Source organism: Perognathus longimembris, chromosome 7 (assembly GCF_023159225.1).
Source record: "Perognathus longimembris pacificus isolate PPM17 chromosome 7, ASM2315922v1, whole genome shotgun sequence".
Lineage (NCBI taxonomy): Eukaryota > Metazoa > Chordata > Mammalia > Rodentia > Heteromyidae > Perognathus > Perognathus longimembris.
In genome coordinates, this window is record NC_063167.1 from 3,376,117 (window position 1) to 3,391,907 (window position 15,791).

General features: G+C 52.3%; 1 protein-coding gene across 3 annotated transcripts in view; it reads right to left on the bottom strand.

Annotated features, from left to right (window-relative positions):
* Positions 1–15,791, bottom strand: part of Nphp4 (nephrocystin 4) — a 95,036-nt gene that overhangs the window by 62,896 nt on the left and 16,349 nt on the right. For 2 of the 3 annotated variants that reach the window (XM_048350133.1, XM_048350134.1), the window contains 5 exons: positions 10,333–10,505; positions 9,329–9,393; positions 6,552–6,707; positions 3,404–3,540; positions 348–526 (listed from right to left, as the gene is read on the bottom strand). In XM_048350133.1, coding sequence (XP_048206090.1) covers positions 348–526; positions 3,404–3,540; positions 6,552–6,707; positions 9,329–9,393; positions 10,333–10,505 — 710 coding nt within the window. The remainder of the gene's footprint in view (positions 1–347; positions 527–3,403; positions 3,541–6,551; positions 6,708–9,328; positions 9,394–10,332; positions 10,506–15,791) is intronic. The other variant, XM_048350135.1, reaches the window with a different exon arrangement.

Sequence of the window (15,791 nt, forward strand, 5' to 3'; positions counted from 1 at the left end):
TCTGGGACAGAAGCAGGGAGACTGGATTCAACAGAGCAGCAGGGATTCTGAGCTGGAGCTCTGTGGCACTTGGGAAGTGAAGGCCAGGACATAGCCACGTTCAGCTGGAAGCACCCAAAACCCTAACTCTAAAGGTGTCACTGTACAAAAATGGGCTTTGTTCAATAGGGCCACTGGAAGATCTACTCCTAATGGGTATAGTGGAGCAAGAGGAAACGAAGCTGACAAGGAGGAACACAGCTCGCTGAGCCGATGCCCGGCACGTGATAGCTGTTCTCCCGTGACCGGCCCTCAGCTCTCCACACCCATCTCTCACCCCCTCAGCTCTTGGGAGGCAGGGGAAATACCTGCTCTTAGAAGAGGAGCCCACTTTCTTGCTGAAGCTGGCCGAACGCGTCAAGACCACATCCATCTCAGGAACCAGCACCACCACCTGGGGCCTCTGCAGGAAGCCTAGGCCATTGTGCACGCCCACATGCAGACGACGCTCCAGGACCTCCAAGGAGCCAGCATCCAATGGACCTCCCTGCAAGAGGAACAGGTAGATGGGGTGAGCCTCGTACAGCCAGGAAGTGGGGTAACCAGAGACGCCTGGGTGGGTGAGCAAGAGGACAGAGGACATCAAAACGGAAGCAACAGACCTTTCCGGAGAAGGGACGCTTTGTATAAGTGCGTCCAAGCAAAGGAGGGGGTGTACCCCAATGGCGGCCGCTGGCTGTGAGGCACTTGCTAGGTTAAGTTCGGCAACTCCGACACAGCATGCCCTTCTCTACAGCATGTCTGGGCAGCCCTAGCTTCCCAAGACTCCGTTGACGTTCCTCGGGAAGCAGCAAGCTTAGACGGGTGACCCTCCCCTCCTCCAACAAGGCCCCGTTCCCTCCCAGCAGGGATGCAGGACCAACTGGTGCCCAGAGGCAGAGTTGCCAGGCCTCAGCTCTGTCCTGAGAGCAGGAGGAAGCAGGGCGGAGGGTGTGCACTCAGGCAATAAGTCATAAACCAATAAAAATGGAATCTGCCCCAAAGTGATCCCTGGATATTAAAGTGTTTCATCTTAACAGAAATTGAACAGGGACTCGAACAAACGATCAGGGCTAGCCCTCCAGGTTATTAGTGTTTACTAAATTATGTGATCTTTGCAAAATGATCTCTGAATTTTCCAGTGTTCTACACTGTCCATGAATCAAGCTGGATGGATCTAAATTCAGACTATTAGTCTTCAGAAAATGAAAATAAAACTACAGAGATAACTGAGTACCTGCCAGGTGGATAGGAACAAAAATACAAGGGCAGTAAAAAAACATATAATAAAAATTTTTTATATGGGAATATGTAAAACTTAACAGTGGTACTGTTAACACATCCCTGACGTCACACAACCAGCCTGCTCTGAAAAGTAAGGACACAGCAGGGCCCACCAAGAGCGTGTCATACGACCCTCTTCCGTGATCTGTGTTCATGTATGACCACACTGTCAAGAATGGGAAGAGTAAAAGCCCCACTATGCCCCACACACACAAGTAACTAACCCCTTGCCAGCCCCAGACAACCAGAGTGGGAACCAACACATTCCATCATGCGTTCTCATGACAACTACCTGTCGCAGCCCCCACGGGCCACACACCAACGCACATCGAATGACGTGTCCACACCAGCCCCCACCCCTGTGCTACAGATACTCCCCAGAGAGGCCAAGCGCAGCCCTGAACAGAGAGGAAAGCAACGTGCTCCCAGAGAAGCAGAGGGTGGTGGGAGAGGGCTGTTGAGAAGGAAGGTGACACAACCCGTGGGATGGCCAGGGGCTCCCGGGGGGCACTCAGGTGGGCACCAGGACCTGGCGCCTGAAAGAGGTCACATGAAGATCTGTAGGCAAAAGTCCAGGGGTGAACCATGGGGCCAAGGGCCCGGGCAGACCCAGCAGGTGTCCACGATGTGAAGTGGCCATGGGAGCTGCTCAGAGTGAGGTCAGGAGAGCAGGAAAGACCGAGAACCGCACATCTCCTTCGCTGCTGCTTGTGTCTGTCGAGGGCAGTGAGAAGCTCGAGGCCACAGAGGTTTCAGACAAGAAGGAAAGCGGGCTGGACCTATGTCCCTAAAAGACCACTTTGACCAGAGTGAGTAAGGTGTTCTCTGGGCCAAGACCCTTCCCCGAACACCTTCTTCCCGCAATGTCCAGAAGCAGCCCAACCACCCACAGTCACCAACTGAGGAAGGTGTAGACCACAACACCACGCCTTCCACCCCTGAGGGCCCAGAGCAGACAGATACACGGCCTCTAAAGCCGCAAGGAGGCAGGCTCCGCACCCTCACCACCTCACCCCAGAAGTCAAGCCACATGAGCAAGATTTAAACTCCCCGCACGCCCCCAGGAGTACCTGACCATCCGCCTGGCCTAAGATGGCTGAGCTAGGTAGGCCACAGCCAGGACAGCAGGGCCCCACATGGTCTCACCCTCCAGCAATAGGACAAGTCTGCTCTCACAGGGGAGGAGGATCAAGAGGAACCAAAAGGACACAGACACTGTTAAGCCTCTGTGTGCATTAAATCTGCTATGGTCCCCTTAGCACAGCAAATCACTGGCCAAGTTCACAGTCTCAGAAATGGGGGACCTCATGTGACAAGGCAAAGGCTATGACTCAGAGAGGTAGTGACAGTCCTCAGCTGACCCGCCAGCTACCTGCACATAAACGGATTTCACTTCTTGCTCAAGATCATACTAATTAAGATACACACACAAAAGGAAGATAACGGCCCCAACTAAGTGCAACCCAGAAGTCAGCCCCTCAGCAGGAGAAGGGACAAACATACGGTAGTGTCTCAATCACAAGTGTGATGCACCATGGCAAAGAACCGAGATGCCTTAAAAGGAGACAGGACCAAGACCGGCAGCCACTTTCTGAAATGAGCCACCCACCCTCCTGGGGCTTGAACTCAGGGCCTGTTGCTGTGCCTGAGCCTCTTTATGCTCAAGACTAGCACTCTACCACTTGAGCCATAGCGCCACTTCCAGCTTTTTCTGAGTGATTTATTGGAGGCAAGAGTCACATAGACTTTTCTGCCCAGGCTGGCTTCAAATCACCATCCTCAGATCTCAGCCTCCTGAGTCGCTAGGATTACAGGTGTGAGCCACTGGCACCCAGCTGGTGATAATCATTTATTTTACAATGGGGAGGACTGGTTTATGATCCTTCCACAGAAAATCGGTGCCTCAGGCTATTAGCACCTGCAATCATGTGCCCCCCCCCGCCCCCCACCCCACTTTCGAAGATCTGTGGAGGGCTCAGCACAGGAGGAAACCAGTCCTGGAAGACATGCTGATTGTAACAATTCAGAGACACAAAGAAGGTCCCATCTACCAGAAAAAAAGGGGGAAGGAGCCTTCTCTGTCTGGACTGTTCTGCCATACCTCCCGGAAGTGGTCACTCATCAGCAGCTCCAGCAGCTCCCCCTCAAACTTCTCCAGGGAGGGGGCCAGAGTGAAGGAGATGGCGTCCAAGTGCAATGTGACCGGCTTCTGCAGCCGAGGCTTCCTCAGGGCGTCACCTGAAGCGGGGAGAAGACTCACAGTCACCCTGGGGGAGCAGGAGCAGATCACCCTACACATACACATACATGTGTGCGTGCATGCGCGCGCACGTGCACACAGATACACACACACACACACACACACACACACACACACACACAGAGCTCAGGCTGTGCCTGGGCAATGAGTCCTGCAGGCCAGAAGGCAGCACAGGAAGACCAGAACCACTGCACGCTGCAGGTCTGGCTGAACCAGTCTCCTTTCAGCCGATGCCCGTCCCACTGCAGTCAAACTCCACGTGAGCCTCCTCCAAGAACAGATTTCCCGAAGCAAGCCCCTGGAAGAAACCAAGTAGGGGAGGAAAAGCTGTGCCCGGTCGCGGCACACATGTGCCCTGGACCACTTGGAACACACAGGAAGGCACATGTGCGTGCGACACCAACAAGCAGAAACACTGTGGGGCTGGCTGCACAAGAACCGAGTCCTGTCCCCTCTGGAGCCTCTGTAGGACTTCCCGGGGGTGGGGGAGGGCAGGATCTGGTTGAGAAGCCCTTCCCCATTGGGAACCACGGGCTCCTGTTCCCCACGGCTGCAGACTCTGCCCTTCATTCTCGGTACTACGCATCGTACTTGGATCCTCTCGACACGGCCCCACACTGCCCGCTTTCACACGAGACACTGAGATCAGTGTGCACGTGTCTAGGCACTTCTCTCTCACCATCCCAGTAATGCCAGCTGCAAGCCCATGGCTACAAGAAACACGAAAGCCCACGGGACCTGCAGGTGGCTTCTGTCACCGGTCTCCACCTGAGGGTTCAACCACCTTCACGAATCACCTTCAAGCTGGTGACCAAGCCCTTAGCCTATGGGCATTCCAGACCCCCAAACTACAGCACCCAGGTTACGAGGGTCATCCCGCAGAGCCCGAGGGCATGCCAAATGTCCCACAGGACTCCCCCCAACTTCACACTGGAGAGTCAACTTCTAAAAGCCATTAGCCTGTCACATAAACTTCCAGAAATAATCTAGTCTCTCTACATCAGCTTTCATAGCAGCAGGGGTTTTTTTAGTGACTGAGTTTGGAGTTGGTTAGGTGATGTGCAGACTTACTGTATCAAACTATGAAAGTGATGATGAAAGACAGTCACATTTAATCTCTTTCATTCCCATGCTTAGTTCTTGGCAGAAACTCAAGGACTTTCAGAACATTTGCCTGCTTTTTTTTTTCTCACCTTATGCTGAAAATACCTAGACACAAAAACACTCATTGGTTTTCACCAATACTATTCTGATATAAAGTTACATATAAAAAAAAAAGTAAGTTAAGCCTAGCACTGGTGGGTCACATCTGTAATCCTAGCGATTCAGGAAGCTGGGATCTGAAGATGGAAGCTCAAAGCCAGCCCAAGCAGAAAAAGTCCAAGACATTCATCTCCAATTAAGCACCAAAAAAGCCAGAAATGGAGCTGTGGCTCAAGTGGAAGAATGCTAGCCTTGAGCCAAGTGCTAGCCATTGCTCAAGGACAGTGCCCCGGCCCTGAGTTTTAGCCTCAGTACAGACACACACACACACACACACGCACACACACACACACACACACAGTTAAAATGAATATTAATTCTATTTACCAACAATTATCTACAAACCACTTTATAATGAGGCAAATGTTCTATAACTTGACCTGAATAATGATTTTTCAACTTCTTTTTTGTTGTTTTCTTGATGTGAATTGATATACAGGGCCTTACTCATTCTAGACAAGTGCTCTACCACTAATGACATCCCCAGCCTTCAACTCTGCTTCTTGTACTTTTTATTCATTATACAAGATAATGGGTTTCAATATGAGTTTCATGCTCGCATATTACACACTTGGTTCATGTTCATTCTATCACCTATTGTCCCCCACTTCCTTCCAGTAACCCCTACTCTATAATAGTCCTCCGTTTACTTCTATGCAAACCTGTTCTAAATCTGGATCCTGCATGAGAGAAAATGTGGCATTCATCTACCTGAGTCCACCTTATTTCACTTAACATGATGACCTCCAGTTCCGTGCAGTGGACAAAATATGGAGTGACCCAGCATGCATCAACAGATGACTGAATACACCCTAGATGTCCAATGAGATATTACCCAGCCTCAAGAGAGAAGGAAATCGTGACACCTGCTACCACAGGTGAGCCCTGAAGACATTCTGCAAAGGGAGATAAGCTAAGTGCAAAAGAAACACACTTCAGGATCCCATTTATCTAAAGGGATCTACTGCAGTCTCACTCAGGAGACAGCAGGCTAAGGGCCGGGGGCGGGAGAAGGGGGACAGGGAGTAAGGTTTAGTGGATACAGATTCACCTTGAGAAGATGAAAACTTCTGGAGATGGATAGTGGTGGTCACTGCCTAACAAGATGAATGTGCTTAATGCCACAGAATGATCCACTTTGAAATGGGTAAACTGTTAAATTTTATGCTACATTTTTTTTCCAGTCCTGGGCCTTGGACTCAGGGCCTAAGCACTGGCCCTGGCTTCTTTTTGCTCAAGGCTAGCACTCTGCCACTTGAGCCACAGCGCCACTTCTGGCCAAAAATTTTTCTATATATGTGGTGCTGGGGAATCGAACCCAGGGCTTCATGTATACGAGGCAAGCACTCTACCACTAGGCCGTATTCCCAGCCCTGCTACATACATTTTACAACAAAAGGTGATACTAATGAAGCCACAACATCATGGCACAGTCAGCATGAGATCTAGAGACGACCGAAGAGCAGGATGTTTTATGAATGCATCTCTGCAGGAAAGACAAAGGTGTGTGAGGCTGGGACACACTCCTGCATTCCGGGACTGGGCAGTAGATGCCACTGTGGCCGTACCTCCCCCCACAATTACGCCACTGCCCATGCCACTGCTACACAGGATACACGGCCGGCCTGGCCACCCGCAGGCTGCCTGGAGGAGCCTGCGCTCTCCAAAATTTGACCGAGAACTAAGGGACTCACAGCGGAGAGAAGGAGAATCACAGTGGTCTTACCCATGTCCCCATGCGGCGGCAGGAGGCCGGGGATCTGTTGCAGACCGGACACCAGGAGGTTCTCAGGGAGCAGGTGGAAGGCAGGCTCCAGCGCCGGGTGAGGCCTCAGGGTGTACAGCAGGCTGCAGGCCTCCACCACCGTCAGGTGCTTGCTCTCTAGGGGAACAACACCATGTGCCAGCTGAATGAAACCCAGGGCACTTCCAGTCAAATCAGCCAAGAAACACAAGCTGGACAGAAAACTCCACAGACCGAAAACTTGTTTTCCTAAGGAGAGTGAGAAACTGCTCTGTAAATCCAGCCCACAGGGTCTTGCTGTATTGGCTACGCTAACCCTTTAACTCATGAGCTCAAGCAATACGTGCATCTCGGCTTCCCAAGAAGCTGGAACTACAGGTGTGCCTGGCCCTGCAAATCCTTTCGTTGTTGTTTACTTGTGTTGTGCTAGTCCTAGGACTTGAACTCGGGACCTAGGCCCAGTCCCTGAGCCTTTTTGCTCAAAGCTAGCATTGTACCACTTCAACCACAGCTCCACAGCTTTTTAGTGGTTAAAGATAAGAGTCTCATGGAGTTTGCCGCCAGGCTGGCTTCAAACCATGATCCTCTTATCTCAGCCTCATGAGCAGGTAGGATTACAGGCATGAGCTACCAGCACCTGACATGAAAATTATTTTTAACCTAACATATCAAACCTCTCCCACCACAGGACGGACACAGGCCTGTGCAGTTTCCGTGGTACCACGGGTCCCTGCTCTCACAGGGACCCTGAGAGACACTCTGCCCCCAGGTGCCTTCCTGATGCTCCACTAGGCATCCATCGGATCCTACAAGGGCGCAGGACGGCACCGGGCGTGGTGAGCGCCAGACGTGGAACCGCGTGCTCAGGAGGGCCATTCCCTGGACCGAGGCCCAGACACACGACACACACCAGCTTTCCTTGGGGCACAGGGACATGGTCCCACCTGCAAGAGCGGTCTGGGCAAAGCCCTGGGGAAGGGAGGTGGAGCACAGGAAGAGGTGAGGGAGGAGGAGGAGGGCAGGAGAAGGTGACAATCCTCACCCTTGCAGGTACAAATAGCACCACAGGGAGGGAGCAGGCAGCAGAAATGGCGTACAGAGGCAGGCAGCCCCACAACCACAGAGCCAGAGGGGAGAGGGGACCCCACAGGTGCCCTCTCCACACCCCCACCACAGTTGGCCACACTCGGCCTTGACGCCCTCAGTGAGAGTGACCATACCACCTCGCAGGCTAGCGGGCTGGGGCGGGGACCGGCCACGAGAGCCCTAGCCGTGACCGCACTGCAGAGAGCTAGGGTTACCCAACTCACCTCACTCACTGCCTGCCTTCCCAAGAAACAGATGGGTCAGCAGAAAAGGAAAGCAGTGGAAACTGTCCTCTTAATACCCAAAAACTCTAAACACATGCCTTGTTTCCTTTAAAATGTCCCTTAAAGGCATTTCACCTATGTGGCTGGCCAGACAAAAAACTAGCACCTCTCTGGACAGCCAACAAAAGAGAAATTTAGCCAAAGAACAACTACTCGGAGGCTCAGGCCAGGCTTCCACATCAGCGACCCATCCCAGCGGCCAGTGTGACCTGCCTGGATCCTGGCTCCTGCCTTCCCACTGATCTCTCCAGAGCCACCCAGGCCACTGTGGAGGGGCCAAGCCCAGTGCGGAACAGCAGATCCAGGACCTGGCTGGATGCTAAGGGGAGGAGCACACGTGGGCAGTGAGGGAAGCGAGGGCGAGAACCAGGTGCAATGTCAGATGCAAGCTCACAAGTGAGGTGCGGGGAGGAAGACCACTGAACCGTTCCCTTCCCGTACTTCTTACACCGCGAGCCCCGTGAGGCCATGGCCATTTCCACCTACTCGCAGGAATGTGAGCAGAAGGACACCCCTCCCACTCCCTCCAGTCCCCCAGGTCAGGACACCCAGAGGCCACGTCCCTCCTTAAAGGGCTCCGAATCTAAGGATGCTCCAGGAGAGAAAGTCTTGACTAATGAGAATTAATTTCAACTAAAAAAGTAACCTGAGAGCTCACCGTTCTGAATAAAACCATTTCTGACTGATAACTCTCCTAGCTCAGAATTCTCCCCAAATTCAGGTGGGCAGGGGTGGGCTGTGACATTTTAACCCAGGCCAAGGGATACCCACAATTCCCCTCTGGCACACATCTTCTAGGGCAGACCCACCTCCCACTGCCCTCCCTGCCCACACCTGAGCTCTCCATTGGCACTGGGCCTCTAGATGCCCTTCCAGTGCACCCACCCAAGCCCCTCCTGCCACCCTCCAGCGGAGGCACAGAGGGGGCCAGCATGTCTGCAGCTCTTCAGGAGGTGCTGCCACAGAGAGACAACAGGCTCCCCCGCCTGGGGCAGCCACCCGACACGAGGCCACAGCGCCTCCACAGAACGCTCCCCCTCGGTGGGCACAGCTGGGGGGCTTTGCTACGTTGGCAATATCCAGTGGCCTCACAGTCACAGAAACTGCTTCATCTAGGGAACAAAGCCATTATCCCAAAGGTGCCCAAAGGGCCCCACCCACCCCACCCCAGCTCCCTCGCAAAACAGTGCCTTCCTCCTGGGCTAAAGCATTCCTTCGATTCTATGGAAATCCAAGTCCATGACACACTCGCCTACAACTACTACCAAACTGTGTGCTATACTAATGAAGAGAACACCAGGGAAAGATGGCAGGACAGGGCGGAAGAGAGGAACACTCTGGAAAGGCACAAGCCCAAGAAGGGCTGCCAAGGCCGGGCCGGTTCCTTACGCTCTACAGGATCCTGGAGAAGTGGGTGCAGGAGGGCTCTAGGGGTGCCGTGATACAGCCTCAACCTGGAAAAGAAAACCAGACACAAGGTCAACTTCCCACCTCCAGTATGAGAGAGACATAGAGCTCTGCCTCCACTACCCCAGACATCCCAGAGCCTTCCGAAGGCTGCCAGTCCCATCCTCTGAAGAGAATGGGGGGGCGGGGGTCAGCTCCCTCACCCAAGAACTCCTCCCGCCACACGTCTGCCATGCCTGCAGCCTGCAGACTGAGGAGCTAGAAAAGAATACCAAGAGAAGTACCCAACCTGGAAACGTCCCAGCAAAGAACACGGCCGGGCTCATGACTGTAATCCTACCTACTCAGGAGGCTGAGGTCTGAAAATCACAGTTCGAAGCCCACCTGGTCAGATAAGTCTTTAAAACTCTTAGTTCCCATTAGCCAGCAAAAAAGCAAAGCTGAAGGCATGGCTCAAGTGGCAAAGTACCAACCCTGAGCAAGAAAGCCAAGTGAGAGTGAAAAACCCAGAGTTGAAGCCCCATTGGGGGGAGGAACGTCTGTGGAATGGCCATGGCCATGGCCATGGCCGTGGGAGCAACGTTCCCACCCAGGCGTGAGGGGGAGGAATGTCTGTGGAATGCCCGTGGTCCGTGGCCATGGGAGCAACGTTCCCACCCAGGCACGATGCTGTCCTGGTACTCCTCACCCTGGACATCCAATCCAAGGCTTGTGGCCAAGGCCAGTCCTCACTCCACCCCCAGGAACAACTTAGCTTACTTTGAAGTGAAAAAAATGGGGTATGGCTCAACTGAGAGCACCTTCCTGCTAAGTACAAAGTCCTGAGTTCAAATTCAAATAAAAGGCAAAAATTATAAAACGTGAACTATCCCAAGGCATGCCGTTGTGAAAACAAAACAGCTGTGACAACAAACTCAAAGCCTTCTATTCTATCATCACCAATCAGAGGCCGGGAGAGGCCCAAGCACAGAAAACTAGGTAAGCACCGTTTGTCCTGGGAAGCAGAGGTAGGCGATTCAGGCTTGTTGCTGAAGATCCGAAGAATCCCAAACCCACATGACAACATCTGGACGGTGCCATCTCTCCTCCTGCCTTCAGTAACCACTTCTACCACCGCCACAATATTCGGGTGGTTTAAGGACGTATGGAAGTAGAAGGGCTGTAAGACAGAAAAACAAGATGGCTGAGCAGAGTCAGGCGATAGACCCAGCAGAGAAGAAGCAAGACCTTGTCATGTGCACAATACAAGGGCAGAGACTCCACCCTGTACCCTTATGTGGACCACTGCCCTCCATCCAAGTGTTTGGAGAGAAAGTGGCACTGTGAAGTAATCCCCTGGGGCCAAAAAGCATCTCTCTCTAGGTGCTGATAGCCAAGAAACCAGACAACCTGCTTCTGCTCCAGGAGCTTCCGCCCTGGGACTTGTACTTCCATACGTATCGAGACCCCAGACCCTCTAGGGAGAACAGCTGGCCCAGCTGTGCAACTGCCCTAGGGGTGGGTGAGACTAGGCAGGAGTTTGGTGACATCAGCCCTAGGCAGAACACGTCTACTGCAAATACACCCATCCACTGGCCACCTAACACCCAAGCTGCAGCTGGGCACAAGATTTATCAAGTTCCATCAGAACTAATTGTGTTTAGATTAAGGAGGATCCTGAGTTCTTTAGCTGCTAAGGAAATTCAGAGTTAAATGTCTTTTATGATGAGAATTACCTTGAGATCTTTTCTTTTTTCTTTTTTTTTTTTTTGCCAGTCCTGGGGCTTGAACTCAGGGCCTGAGCACTGTCCCTGGCTTCTTTTTGCTCAAGGCTAGCACACTGCCACTTGAGCCACACTTGAACCACTTCCAGCTTTTTCTGTTTATGTAGTGCTGAAGAATCAAACTCAGGACTTCATGCATGCTAGGCAAGCACTCTACCATTAGGCCATATTCCCAGCCCCCCTTGAGATCTTTTCATTAACAGGTTTCTGGGGGGACCTAAACCAAGTAGATGATACTCAAGTTGATCTTAAAAGGTGTTCCAGCCAGGTGCCAGGAGCTCACACCTGTAATCCTAGCTACTCAGAAGGCTGAGATTTAAGGATGGAGGTTCAAAGCCAACCTGGGCAGGAAAGTCTGGGAGACTCTTATTTCCAATTAACCACTGAAAAGCCAGCAATAGAGGTGTGGCTCAAGCAGTAGAGCACTGTCCCTGGGCTTTTTTGCTCAAGGCCCATGGCCAGCACCCAAAAAAGAAAGAAAGAAAAAGAAAAAAATCTTCCATTTGCAACTTTCCAATGCCCAAATACAAACACAGGATCACTGACTCCAGCTGTCCCGCCCCTCCCTCCATGGGGGGGGAGGGGCGAAGAGTGGAAGATGAGCCAGCTGAAGTAAATCCAAGAACACATGCACCCTCCCTCCACCCTGCTCCTGCTTTTCGGCCTCATTCAACACGTTGCACTTGCATGTAGTTAAAAGTGACAGCGTATCAGGCACAGAAGACAGAGGCAGGGCGGAGGGTGGCGTGGGTCAGCCCAGGACCTGGGTGTCCTTGGAAACACCTGTGGAGATGACTGGGCTGGGGCCCAGTGCAGCAGCATGGTGGAGAGCCGCCAGCTGGGCCCAAAGACCACCCCAGCAGAGGTGGGGCAGGGTCCACCACACCATGATTAATCCTCCTGGTAATGAGTCCTTACCGTGTTGTCTCGGAGGAAGCGGTTTACTGTAATCGCTGACTGTCAGCCCAGGATAACAGAGGGACACATTAAAACATCAGCCACAAAACATAAATCGTTATTCTATTATCTTTTATTGCAAAATGATGAAATAATGACCACTTCCAGCTGACAGGTGGTTGGACTGGGGAAGAGTTATGTTTCAGTGTCCAGGATGGGAAACTGTTTAAAAAGCCCTGCTGTGAGGCTGGGCCTGCCACGACTATGCCTTTCTGTTTATACCTGTGCATCGGCTTTGGGAGCACCGCCCACTTTTTGGGGGGCAGTAAAACAAACGTTTAAACTATGATAGGAAGCAGAAGCATCACTCAGCCTTGGGGTCACCTTGAAACTGCTCTGTTTGAAGACAGGAGGACCAGGTGCTCAGGGGTGTCCCAAGTACAAATTTATGGACACTCCCTCATCTTCATTTACTACCAAAAGGAATTATCTTGAGATCAGGAGACACCTTCAAAACAGAGCCCTGTTACTGTGCATCTCAGCCCAGCAAGCTGGCTCAGGGGCAGTTAGCGTTCCCCGGAAGGAATGCATACTAAAAGACTATTCAGTTCGTGTCAGTATTGCTACTGGTTGAAAAGGACATAAATACACTCCTTTCCAAAATCCATTTGATGTGGGAATGGTACCATGGTCAAGGATTCGTGAGGAGCCTGAAAATCACAGCCCATCTTTGAAGAAGGTCCGAGACTCAAAGACCTCATGAAGGGTACAACACGGCTGCAGCCAGAATGGCCTGGAGACCGTGAAAGTCTTCCCGGAGCAGACTTCCTGGGGCAGCTCTCTCCACTGCTCATCCAGCAAAGTCACCTTCCCCTGTATCACCAGTGTCTAGGAGCCCCGCCCCCCACTCCCGGCATGCAAATGAGCTCAGCTGAACCTCCAGACAGCGTGTAGCTGATTGACACCTGTAACCAGGCCCTTCCGCCTAGGGAAATTTAATTAACACCAACGCCACACGTTTTGAGAGGAAAATTCTAGGCCTCACCTGAAACTGCATAATTACAAGTTTAAGTCAAGCCATCAAATCCCTGCAGAGAAGGCCACTCAGACAGAGGCGGCTCCCCTGGCCCCGCACCATACCTCTCAAGTCCGCCCTGGGTGAGCTCCTCCCTGACAGGGTAAACAGATTAATAAATCATTTAAATGCTCCAGGCCTAATGCCTTCATCTTCAAAAACACAGACACATTTGCCTCAGGGCCAGGTTTCCATTTCTCACCCACAATGACAGGACTGAAATTGGCTCTGCTGATGAGATACTACACTTGGTGTCTCCAGCTGATGGCCAGTTGTGGTACCACCTGCTGACCTGGGCCCACAAGGCCAAGGGAGAGAGGAGCAGAATTAAACGACCATCCTGCAAAGGATTTGCTTCAGAATAAACTTTCAGAATAATCATCTTTAAAACATTTAATAAGTCCTTAATATAACACCTTCACAAGGGCAAATAAGCAACAGACTCTTGTCACAGCTTCTGTCTACCTGCTCATCCCATACCTGGGTTCAGACAGGCTCCTGCCCATGACTGTCCAACACTGGTGGCCCCAAGGGCGACCAGCTCTGCTGGGCCCAACGCTCCTCTGAAACATGCAGAGTCTCAAGATCCAACTTTGGAAGCTTCTGGGGAGCAGAGGAAGAGGGGGGCTACACATGGCAAAATGTCACAATGATGGGGGACCAGCCCTCAGGAACTCACAGGAGAAGAGAGAATGATCCAGCCTTGAAGTCAGTGGTGCAGAGGGATAACACAAACTTGAGCCCTAGCTGAAAAGATGGCATGGGATTTACTCCATCTCGGTACATCCAGCTCCTAAACACAGCGTGGCACACAGTAGGTGGTCAGCCAGCCTCCGCTGGGTGAACACGCCCTGCTTCCCAGGCACCTGTGTGGGAACCATACTACTGAGCACTCAGCAGCCCCGACGCACACGGACACAGCTGTGCGTGCAGGTCAGAGAGATGAGCAACGTGCCTAGGGTCCCACGGGGGACAAGTGGCAGAGCTGGACTCTGGTTCATGTGCATCCTACATCAATGCAAGGCTCGTGACCAAGACCAGTCCTCACTCCAGCCTGAAGGGCAATGTGGCTAACTTAGAGGGATAGGCGAACAGACCTAGTTATAACCCAAATAAGAAATATCCCACTGGATACTGTTACGAGCACATGACAACAACAGAATCCAACACAAAGCCTTTCACTGTCCCGGCAATTCAATCCCTATTCAAGGAGACCCAATACTGGAAATATCACCAAGACATCATTTCTATGAAACCACTTCCTGTCACAGCCCCACTTCCGGCTGAGAGCCAGGTGAGGGTCTGCTAAGCCAACGGAGAGCATCTCTCCAGAGGTCACAGTGCACTCAGATAGGTGAGCAGCCCCATGGAAACGATGCTGCAGTCTCTGTGGCTGTGGATGTCTATATCAGAAAGCGTGTGCGCGCACACACATGCGCACGCACACACACACGCGCACGCACACACACAGGTAAATGGGGCTGCAGGAGAGTTAACTGTTCTTTCCAGAACGAGGCTGATTAATCCAGGCTTTGGAAGGGCCTTCAGGGCCTTCATTTGGATTACACAGGCTTTCCCTCACAGCACCCACTTTTAAAGGGGAGATTACACGGCTCTCATTACTCTGTGCATAAGAGCCATTTGAGACTCAGGCTTCAGCGAAGGGGAGGGGACCACCTCTTATCCGTGTCACTTGGTGAAGGCAGGTGATTTCCCCAGCCACACTAGTGACACCCGGACTCGTGCACATGAGAGCCCCCAGGGACGCTGCCCCAAACACTCTTGAAACAGAGGAGGAAAAGCAAGCCACCATGCAGGTGAGGGCAAGGACACAACAGTCAGCTAAGCAAGACTCTGGGGAGAATTACGCGCATCTCCAAGAGAATCTATAGAAATCACTGTACTGGGGCCGCCAGGGCTACTTCTTAAAAAGACTATTTTTTATATGTTAAATGAATTATTAACTGTCTCAGAGGAAGCAGAAGGCAATTCCTCTCCACCAGGGAAGCTCTCTGAGGAGAAGGATTCAGGGCTCAGAACCGAGAGCGATCTGGGGGCTGCTTACCTGGGCCCCACAAGGCAGAGCCCCTGAGAGGGGTTCAACCAGCTTGAAGAGATTATCCCTTGAGTTCAAAGGCTTTTCTCAGGCCAGTGTTGTCTGCAGCTATAAATGGCATCTTCTCCCTCAGCCACACACAGGCAGCTGACTCACTAAAGCAGAGCACAGCAAACCAGCCCACCGGCCCACCGGCCAGACGCAGCCCCTGTCCAGGCAGCTCACCCACCGCGGTACGTCACACCTTCTGAAGGCCTGTGGCCACAGCATCGGTCAGCACAACGCAATCACCACACACACAAACACACCCGCTCATGGGAGCTCCTGGGGCTCACTCAGGGAGTGTGTGACATGTACATACACACACACACACATACACACACACACACACATCTAAGGGGGACTCTCCTCAATTAACTAAACTCCCCCAAAGCCTCCTATCCAGGCTGCAGTCAGGAGAGGGGAGGAGATCTGCCTATAGGCTGCTGGGGTGGAGTGATGGCTGGACCACCACTGGCCTCTGCTGCTCACCGCAGGCATAGCAGCTGGGGAAAGGCAGGTTCCTGGAGCAAGTCGGGGCTCAGCATCCCCTGCAGGACTTGAAATGCTCTGGTCACTCCACTCCAACCTTGCCACACTCTCCACTTCAACAAC